General features: G+C 43.0%; 1 protein-coding gene across 2 annotated transcripts in view; it reads right to left on the reverse strand.

The window, feature by feature from the left end:
- Positions 1–10373, reverse strand: part of Zbtb11 (zinc finger and BTB domain containing 11) — a 30352-nt gene extending 19979 nt beyond the window's left edge. Inside the window, exons 1-3 of one of the 2 annotated variants that reach the window (XM_048346524.1) lie at positions 9730–10373; positions 4952–5187; positions 3357–3588 (exon numbers count right to left, since the gene is read on the reverse strand). In XM_048346524.1, coding sequence (XP_048202481.1) covers positions 3357–3588; positions 4952–5187; positions 9730–10039 — 778 coding nt within the window. In that variant the 5' untranslated portion in view covers positions 10040–10373. The remainder of the gene's footprint in view (positions 1–3356; positions 3589–4951; positions 5188–9729) is intronic. The other variant, XM_048346525.1, reaches the window with a different exon arrangement.
- Between the last annotated feature and the right edge of the window lie 445 nt (positions 10374–10818).

Genomic DNA, 10818 nt, shown 5'->3' on the forward strand with positions numbered 1-10818 from the left:
GGAGAAAGAGAAGAGAGAGAAAAGAGATAAAAAGCAGAAGAAGGAAAAAGGAAGGAGGGAAGAAAAGAGAGAAGAAAAAAGGATGGAAAGAACTTGCATAGGGCAAGATGTGTAGCTCAGTGGTAAAGTAGGTATACAGGCCCTGGGTTTAATTCCCACTTAAAACCCCCACCCCACACACATACTCAAGCAAAACCCAAAAAAGAAAATGATATCATTTCCTTTATTTATTATACAACCCAGGAAATATTCTTACCTCCACCTTATATTGATGATACATTACACATGCGGCTCTATATCTAGCTGTTCTCATATAATTAACTTTCCATTTCAGTGAGACAGAACCAAAGCAATCATAATCTCATATTTGCTATTCTCTAGTTTTGACTCAAAATGTGAGGCTTTTATATACAGATAGAGAATTTATAAATAGATGGATAAAATTGAGATATATTTCAGGATTAAAAACTGAGGAAAGAGATTAACATTATCCTCATGGCTAATTCTGTCATGAAGCACAATGCCCAGGCCCTGAATTTAAGCCCCAATTTCCCTAAAGTAGTTGACAATAAACAGCCTGAAACCTTGGGGCTGGGGATATGGCCTGGCCAAAAAAAAAAAAAAAAAAAAAAAAAACCAGCCTGAAACCATGTTAACAATGCCACAAACTATAAGACCAAGCTAAGTTGGAAGTAAGAATATTCCTTTAAAAAAATAAACCACAAATCAACCAAATATTGAATTATGGTCTATGACCTAATAAATTTTATTTTTATTTTTTGCCAGTCCTGGGGCTTGAACTCAGGGCCTGAGAACTGTACCTGAGGTTCTTTTGCTCAAGGCTAGCATTCTACTATTTGAGCCACAGCACCAATTCTGGCCTTTTCTGTTTATATGGTACTGAGGAACTGAACCCAAGGCTTCATGCAAGGCAAGCACTCCACTACTAAACCACATTTTAATTTTTAAGTTCAAAATCATAAGAGAAAGGAAGGAAAGGGGAAGGAGGAGAAAAGTGGAGGAGGAGGGATAAACTTACAAAAGAAAATAATCCCACAGGGGCTGGGGATATGGCCTAGTGGCAAGAGAGCTTGCCTCGTATACATGAGCCCTGGGTTCGATTCCCCAGCACCACATATACAGAAAATGGCCAGAAGTGGCGTTGTGGCTCAAGTGGCAGAGTGCTAGCCTTGAGCAAAAAGAAGCCAGGAACAGTGCTCAGGCCCTGAGTCCAAGCCCCGGGACTGGCAGAAAAAAAGAAAAGAAAAGAATCCCACAAAATTAACAAGACTCAAAACAACAACAACAACAAATAATTTGATTCCAAATCATACTTTAAATATCTGTCTAAAACAATTACAAGGAACAAGAGGTTTCCTCCTATATTCAGAAAATAGTACTGTAAAAGAACTATACATTCTATTACTCCATTCAACAATGGGGGAAAACAACCTAAAATGAGTCAGGAGCTAGTGACTTACACCTGTACTTCTAGCTACTCAGGAAGCTGAGATCTGAGGATTGCAGTTCAAAGCCAGCCGGGGCAGACCAGTCTGTGACACTCTTATCTCCAATTAACAACTCAAAAACCAGAAGCAGTGCTGTGACTCAAAGTGGTAGAGTGCTAGCCTTGAGCAAATGAGCTCAGGGACCACACCCAGGCCCTGAGGTCAAGCCCTATGACCAACAGCAACAACAAAAAAAATGAGTCTTTGTGTGTTTACTATAAAATGATTTTTAGAAAATGAAATCTCAGGGGCTGGGAATATGGCCCAGTGGCAAGAGTGCTTGCCTCGTATACATGAAGCCCTGGGTTCAATTCCCCAGCACCACATATATAGAAAAGGCTAGAAATGGCGCTGTGGCTCAAGAGGTAGGGTGCTAAGCCTTGAACAAAAAGAAGCCAAGGACAGTGCTTAGTCCCTGAGTTCAAGCCCAAGGACTGGTAAAAATAAAAAGAAAGAAAGAAAGAAATCTCAGGTGAGGGAGGGGAGATGGTGGGGGAGAGAGAGGAGGGAAGGAGGGAGAGAGGGGGAAGGGGAGGGGAGCGAAGGGGAGGGGAGGGGAGGGGAGGGGAGGGAAGGGAAGGGAAGGGGCAGTAACACCTAGGTCCTGAGTTCAAGCACCAGTACTGGCACCCCCCCCCCCAAAAAAAAAAAAACAACTAGAAATCTTACTAATAGAAAAAATTCCTAATAGTACCAATTTTGAAATAAATCTATCAAACCTGTTGGCATTTTTTAAGAGAGGAAGGTATGAGTTTGATCAAGATAAACTGTATCCATGTAGGGAACTGTAACAATAAGCCCCGCCTAAAACTAACATATACTAATAAAAAAAAAATCTATCAGCATCTGTCTTTCACCTTCCAAGAATGGGAAAATAAAATTTCCTAAAGTTAATGTCAGAATGCCAGTCACAGCAGGTTCTTATTATAAGAACATGTATGTATAAATGAGCTTATCGATTTGAAGTCTTTCTAAATTTTCACTTCATAACTCAAAGCCAACATGTTAATTTAGTGAGTGGGAAAAGGAGGAGGCAGGAGAGAGGAGGAAAAGTGAAATAATAATTGACATTTTCCTATACTGACAATACCAAGGTTTGGACTCAAGCTCATGCTGGCCAAGCAGGTATTCTATCGCTAAGCCACACGTCCAGCCCTTGCATGGGATAACACAACCACTCAGTTGTTCTATTGGGATACAATCATAAAACCCTTTCTGCCAATACTGACCCCAAACTATGATCCTCCTATGCGCAGCCTCCCAAGTAGCTAGATAACAGGCATTAGCACCAGTACTTAGCTAGGTGTGTAATTTTTAAGTAACATGTTCACTTAGTGTTGTAACATAGATACATTTGTAGATTTCTCTCAAACAGCTTAAATCCCAGAAATACTTCTGGTACAACCATGTTCTTTCTATAACTCTATCTTAGAAACCTTGCTTAAAAAGAAGGTCCTTTTTCTGCTTCTTGGTGGAGGGGAGGACAAGAAAGGGGTGCAGTAAGGGAGGGAGGAAGAGTAAACAAATGCAATCATGGTATTCAGTATACGGTACGTAGATAATGAACTATGCAACTTGTGGGCAGGGACAACTTGTGGGAAAAGTGAAGGAAGGGGTGACAATGGCTAAAAAAGAAAGGTACTCATTACCTGACTTATGAAATGGTAACTCCGCTGTACACACCTTAACAAGAATGATAAATTTTTTTTAAAGATTTTTTTCAATAGGCTTAGTAGGTTTCTGTATGTGGGCCTGCCTCTATTAGCATAAATTTTAGTTAGAGGACAACTCTCTCTTCTAGAAGGTACTTATTAACAAAAGGCAGAGCTATTAAAAAAAAAATCTTACCAGAAAGATCCACCACAGCCTCGTGACTGGAAATAGCTCCTTTCTCAATAAAAAGATCTCGAAAATATTCACTATTAGCCGACAAAACCGATTTATGAGCTTTGTACTCTTCTCCTTCTATTAATAAAGTAACATCACAAAACTGGTTGGAAAGTCTCTGCTCATTCAGCTGTTTCAAGACAGCCTGGCAATGTTTTGGAGAAGAACGCTTTACCACTCCTTTGGTATCAACCTGTCAAAAGAAAGTATGATGTCAACTAGATGTCCCTTTTACCAAGTGAAGAAATAATCTGTTATTCTTTCTTTTACCTATTAGTTTAAATAAAGCACAGTATGTTTTGTCTCACTATTTTCTATTTCTTCTTTTTTTTGCCAGTCCTGGGGCTAGAACACAAGGCCTGGGCACTGTCTTGAACTTCTTTTTGCTTAAGGATAGCACTCCACCACTTGAGCCACAGCGCCACTTCTGGCCTTTTCTGCTTATATGGTACTGAGGAATCCAACCCAGGGCTTCATGCATGCTAGTCAATTACTCTACCACTAAGCCACATTCCTAGTCCATCTATTTCTTCTTACTGTCAGAAATTTGGTGGCATATAAAACTGATATAAGCCAATAAACAAAAATACAAAGTTCAAAAACATAATTAAAAATCTAGTCAGAGTAGTCTTATGACCAAAAGAGTATTCCAAAGAAGTATTCTGCCTATGCCTATACCACTATTTTTCATTACCCAAAAAAAGTATTCTGGGGGCTGGGGATACAGCCTAGTGGCAAGAGAGCTTGCCTCGTATACATGAGGCCCTGGGTTCGATTCCCCAGCACCACATATACAGAAAACGGCCAGAAGTGGCGCTGTGGCTCAAGTGGCAGAGTGCTAGCCTTGAGCAAAAGGAAGCCAGGGACAGTGCTCAGGCCCTGAGTCCAAGGCCCAGGACTGGCCAAAAAAAAAAAAAAAAGTTTTCTGCCTATACGACTATTTTATTACAAAACAATGGAAATGGGGTAGTAATAAGCCTAAGCCAGGTGCTAGTGGTTTACGCCTGTAATCCTAGCTACTCAGAAGTTGAAATCAGGATCACAGTTCCAAGCCAGCAGTTCCAAGCTAGACAGTCCATGAAACTCTTATCTCCAATTGACCACCAGAAAACCAAACTCAAAGCAATAGAGGGCTGGCCTTGAGCAAAAGAGTTCAGGGACTCTGCCCAGGAACTGGGGGAGGGGGGGGGGGGGGGGGGGAAGCGAACAACACATATAACACATATAGTATAGTAAGAAACAACAAGCCAACAGAGTTCAGGATTCATTTTTGTCTCATTCAAAATACTCTACTTCAAGGGGGAGCCTATAATCTCATGCCTGTAATCCTAGCTACTGAGGAAGCTGAGATCTGAGATCATCCAGTCCTTAAGACTTACCTCCAATTAATCACAGAAAAAGCAGAAATGACACTGTGGCTTAAGTGGTAGAGTGCTAGCCTTGAGCAAAAGAAGCTCAGGGCCAGCACTCAGGCTCTGAGTTCAAGTCCCAGATCTAGCACCAAAAAAAAAAAAAAAAAAAAGAAAAGTTAAAGCTAAATGGAAATTATCACTTACAAATACAAGTTCATGTTTGGATACTGGCTTCTTTTTTGAAGACTTAGGAGCTGTAGTTGGAGGTGAAGTAAAGTTGCTCAGGTCATCCTCTGATTCATTACTTTCTTCTCCAGATTCAAGGTCTAGTCCCAATTCTTCCAACATTTCTGAAGTATCTGATATTGGACGGGAGCGATCTAGTTTCTCCTGGCATTTGCTACACTGTTTGATATAATCTTTGACCTGCTTTAATATACCTGCAGTAAAAATAAACAAATTTAATACTGTTTCTACTAGAAAACAAGAAATATATGATTTAATCTGTGTATATTATTGTATGCTCAAATGACTGTATGTAAATACACCCATGACTGTAAAAGATATAGCGAATACTTAAAAATGTAAGATACTAATTTTAACTTTTATTTATTCTTTTGTTGTTGTTGTTGTTGGTATGGGGCTTGAACTCAACTTGGGACCTAGGCACTGTCCCTGAATTCTTTTGCTCAAGGTGCTACCACTTTGAGCCACAGATCCACTTGTGTTTTTTGGTGGTTAATTGGAATCTCATGGACAAGATTTCTTGCTCAGGCTGGATTTCAACATTCTGGGTTAGGATTACAGGCGTGAAGCCACCAGCACCTGGTTAAAATGTAAAGTATATTTTTACATTTGTAAGAAGAAGAATGATAGTTTATTTCCATGCTAGGAAACATGGTTTTTGTTGGTTTTCAGTTATTCACTTCTCCCATTATAAGACAATTTTATAGTCTTGACCACTTCCATATTATTACAATGTATCCATGAAATAAAATCTATGGCTATGCATTATATAGTGATCAAATATGTACCACATATATGACAATGATCTCAGATCATAAGATAGTCTAGGAACATAGTAAGCCACATCCTCCATATCTATACAAATACTCAAATACTCAAAACATTCTTTTTTTTTTTTTTTTTTTGGATCATGGGACCATGGGATTCCTTTAGCCAAAGGAACATGAATTGTTTAATATGTCAGGACACAAGTTTTAAGAGGTATTTAGCGTTTCCCATCAGTTGCCTGATCTTCATAAATGGTGCTGGCCCAACCACCCTCTCCACACACGTGTGCCATCCCTCTCTCTCTCTCTCCCCTCTCCCTTTTTTCCCCTCTCTTGCTGCTGGTACTGGTGCTAGAACTCAGTGTTTGGGCACTGTCCCTGAGCTCTTTTTGCCCAAAGCTAGCACTCTACCATTTGAGCCACAGCTCCACTTCCAGCTTTTGGGGGCTGATTGGAAATAAGAGTCTAATGGACTTTTTCTACCAGGGCTGGCTTCAAACTCTGATCTTCCAATCTCATCTTCCTAAGTAGCTAGGCTTACAGAGGTGAGCCAGCAGCACCCAGCTGTTCTCTCAATTAAAACACAGTGTCTCAGGGCTGGTGCCTAGTGGCAAGAGTGCTTGCCTCATATACATGAAGCCCTGGGTTTGATTCCCCAGCACCACATATACAGAAAATAGCCAGAAGTGGCGCTGTGGCTCAAGTGGCAGAGTGCTAGCCTTGAGCAAAAGGAAGCCAAGGATAGTGCTCAGGACAAGAGTCCAAGCCCAGGACTGGCAAAAAAAAAAAAACAAAAAACCTACAGTGTCTCACCCAGGCACCAGTGGTTCATTCCTGTAATCCTCGCTACTCAGGAGGCTGAAATCTAAGGATCTCAGTTATAAACTAGTCTATGCAGGAAAGCCCAGGAGAGTCTTATCTCCAGTTAACCACAAAAGGAAGGAAGGAAGAAAGGAAGGAAGGAAGGAAGGAAGGAAGGAAGGAAGGAAGGAAAGAAGGAAGGAAAATAAGCTGAAATGGGGGTATGGCTCAATTGCTAGAGCACTCTTAAGCAAAAAAGCTCAAAGACAGCACCCAGGCCCTAAATTCAAGCCCTGTAACCAGCACAGGCACGCACACCACACACATATTTGATGCTATACAATACTAATAACAAAACACAAACACACACACTCTCTCTCACTCTCTCTCTCTCTCTCTCTCTCTCTCTCTCTCTCTCTCTCTCTCCCTCTCTCTCTCTCTCTCTCTCTCTCTCCCTCCTCTCTCTCTCCAGCTGGGCACTGGTGGCTCCTGCCTATAATCTTAGCTACTCAGGAGGCTGAAATCTGAGGAAGCAAGTCCATGAGATTCTCATCTGCAATTTGCCACCAATAAACTGGAAGTAGCATTGTAACTCAAAGTGGTATAGCACTATGGGGGGTGGGGGGTTAAGCTCAGGGAAAGTGCCCAAGCCCTGAGTTCAAACCCCAGGACCAAAAAATAAAACAAAACAAAACAAGGTCTCTGATGGATTTCTTCTTTAAGCTGACTTGAAGATAGGAAAAAAAAATACAGAAAAAAATCTGTAGCACATAACAGGTTACAACCAAAACTTGTAATGAGAATGTAAAATAATTTTTTCCAGAACTTTCTCTATCTACACCAAAAACAATAGCACTGAAAAAGTAGCAGAATTAGACAAGAGCAGTTGGAGCTAAGGAGATGGCGCTTCTGATGTTTCTCCTAAAATAACTTCATTAGTCAATCAGAAATGTCTTAGATTTTTGGATTAAGGATGCTCAGCTATAATTTTTTTTTTGAGTCTATGCTCAGTAAACAACCTTTTATGGATAACTTGACATCCAAAGAGATATCACAGAACCTTGTTAGGAATATAAAGGAATATGTGCTGTAGAGCATAAAAATCTTGGCTCCATAAGAAAAGATTTAGAAGACAATAATCTAGATATAATACCACAAACCACTGAACCCTGAGTTCAATCCTCAGAACTGCCAAAATAAAAACTGTACAGCAAAAATCTTTTCCTAAAATTCTTTTTATTACATGGGTGTTTAATGTATCTTTTATCAGAAGTGATTGGGAACTAAGTATTTCTGATTTTTGTTTTTCAAATTTTGGAATATTCACAAATGCACAATGAGAAGTGCTGGAGATGACACAAATCTAGACAACATTCATTTGTTTTATGATGTGCATTGTTTATATACATATTTTGAGATCATGTAATAGAATATTTTTAGTGTGCCTAATTGCTGCCCATAATATTAAGTCACATGTGGAACACCAAACTTGTGACATCACCTGGATGTTCAACCAACAAAACATAAAATTTATCATATGTCCTCTTGAAAGGTTCACTATATTCTTGAGAGAATAAGAGTTAAAAATGCAAATAAGAAAGCTAGGCTCTAGTGGCTTACATCTGTAATTCTACTCACGAAAGAGGCTGAGATCTGAGGATTGATTGCTCTTCAAAGGCAGCCTAAGGAGAAAAGTCAATGAGAATCCATCCAGAAAAAGAGCCTGAAGTGGAGGTTGCACAGGTCAAGTGGTAGAGCTAGTGCCTTAGGGGGGAAAAGCCACGCACATGGTCCTGAGTTTAAGCCCCAGCAATGGCACAAACAGGGTAGAAAAGGTGCACAAGACCAAAAGAATTCAGAGTACTGTAGTCTCGTTTATTCATAAATGAGGTAACCACTATTCACATATTAATTTCTCCAAGCAACATATGAAGATACAGAATCCTTAAAAAAAAGAACAACTATTTTATGTGTATCTGTAAACTGATTCAAAGTGTACAGTTTCAGCACTTGCCAAATTTGTGAAGAAGGACAGTAGTTAAGTCAAAGACACCTGCCCTTCTCTCTTATCCTGGTTCCCAAGGAGTCAAGAAACTTTAGGGCTATTATTTCCTGGTGGTCGAAAAAAGAAACCATAGTAATCTTTACTGAATATATACAGTGCTTCACACTTCCCAAGGTGCCTGACACAGAGTTAGTGGGAAGAACATTCAGTTAATAGTATCTGATACTCTTAGGTTTAACTCTTAATCTAAAAACGAGGTTCAAGACAACTATTTGCATAATTAGTCTTCATCATTTCCATATTACACTATCGTTTACTAATGATGTAATAGCGGAATCTGAGATATAAAGGGGAGTAGATGCAAAGAGCCCAAACTGAGAACTGTGCACCCTGAAAAGAGCAGGTGAGCTCTGGACCAAAAGTATCAGCACAGTTCTTAATGAGGTTCCAGCCACACCAGGCTTCAATGGCTAGCGCCTGTAATCCTAGCTACTCAGGAGGCCAAGATCCGAGGATCGCAGCTTGAAGCCAGCCCTGTGAGACTCCCTGATTATTGTTGGTAGTGGTGGTGTTATTACTGTAAAGGTGATGTGCAGAGGGGTTACATAAGTCAGGTAATAAGTACATTTCACTCCGTGCGACGTGGTAGAGCGCTCGCCTTGAGCCAAAAAGCAACAACAAAAAAAACCCCACAAAAACTCAAGGACAGCACCCGGGTCCTGAGTTCAAGCCCCAGAACCTGGGCAAATTTCAAAAAAAAAAAAAAAAGTGGTTTCAGCCGCAGTTTTCGCAGGCGCTGACCAAAGGCTGGAGGGATCCCCAGCGTCAGCGAGTTACACCGTTGGTGGCTCGGCTGCCTAGGGAGGCGGGGCTCCATAGACCCGCCCCGCAGCAGGCCCGGCCCCCAGGGAAGCCCCTTGGCCCCACCCCGGGCCAGAGTCCGCCCTCAGCCTCCCCAGCCTCCTTCCGTTAGGAAGTGCGGCTCCGTTCGCGTCCCCCACCCGCTCCGCTCCGCCAGGCAGGCGCTCTGTCGCCGATCGCTAGCCGGCGACTGGTGTTTGAGACCCTCCAGCCTCTCGTAAGGACACCACGGGCCGTGCTAGGAGGCCTCGCCCCGACCCTCCGCCGCCAGCCCGGCCCCCTCGCCGCGGGCCAGGTCTCACCTCGCCACCAGTACGTCTTGGACAAGTCGTGCCAGGTCTGATGACGAGTGTGATGGGTGCCACCGGGGCCCAAATGCGCCGCCTCGATGAGGCCCTGGCGTCGCTCTGGCTGCAGCACCACCTCCAGCTCCGCGAAGGTCTTGCGATGCCGCTGCCGCCGCTGGTAATACAAAGTCCCGCCGCGTACCACGTAGCAGGCGGCCGCCTTGCGGATCTTCCGCTTGACATTGCCCTCAGTGCCGGGAGCGTAGGGCTCGCGCTCGTTCGTCAGGTAACGCAGAATGGCCCGGTAGCTCTCCTCGTTTGACATCGCGAACGGCGGCTCCCCGAGGGCGCCTGTCAAGCGGCACGGCAAGCAGACAGGGCGCTAGCACCGGGCGGATGCAACGGCAGCAGCGACCATGTACGGAGGGACGACTCTGCCTTTGGTGGGCGCTCTTCGATCGCGCTCGTCGGCAGCGCCGAAGAACCGACGAGTTAGTTGCCAGGGGGAACTGCACTTCCCCAGCGCGCGGGATCCGCGGGCGACTGACAAAATGGCTGCTGCACCACCGGAAGTGACGTGAATCGGGGCGGGGCCTGGCCTCTGATTGGAGCATTCTGGCGTTCGGTTTTGAGGAAGCCTATGGAGTGACGTCAGTGGTGCGGGCGGACATTCTGGAAGCCTGTAGACCTTTCCTCGGAGATCCGCAAGGGCTTTTGAGCAGACATCTTCAATCCTGGCAATTTCCTTTGTAGGTGTTTCCTCTTCCCAAGGACTCTGGAGGGCCACGTGCAGAAACCTATTGGACAGTTGCTGTCCCATCTCAGATCCCTCCCTCAAATGGGTGAATCCAGGTTCACTTTGTGACCCCCAGATATAAACGCAGGTTGAAAGCTTAGGACCCAAAATAATCCCGTTCAGGCCCCAGTCGACAAGCGCTTTAAAATGTAAGTCCCTAAATTATAAATTTCTTCATCTCTTAAGACCTGCCAGCTCCCAACTACCCAAGGGATGGTCAGAATTTTTCTGGAATGATCAGCATGCATAGTGACATAATACATATAAACGACAGTTGTATTGCATAGTGAGAAAAGGAGTAGCCAGTT

The sequence above is a fragment of the Perognathus longimembris genome, chromosome 5 (assembly GCF_023159225.1).
Source record: "Perognathus longimembris pacificus isolate PPM17 chromosome 5, ASM2315922v1, whole genome shotgun sequence".
NCBI lineage: Eukaryota > Metazoa > Chordata > Mammalia > Rodentia > Heteromyidae > Perognathus > Perognathus longimembris.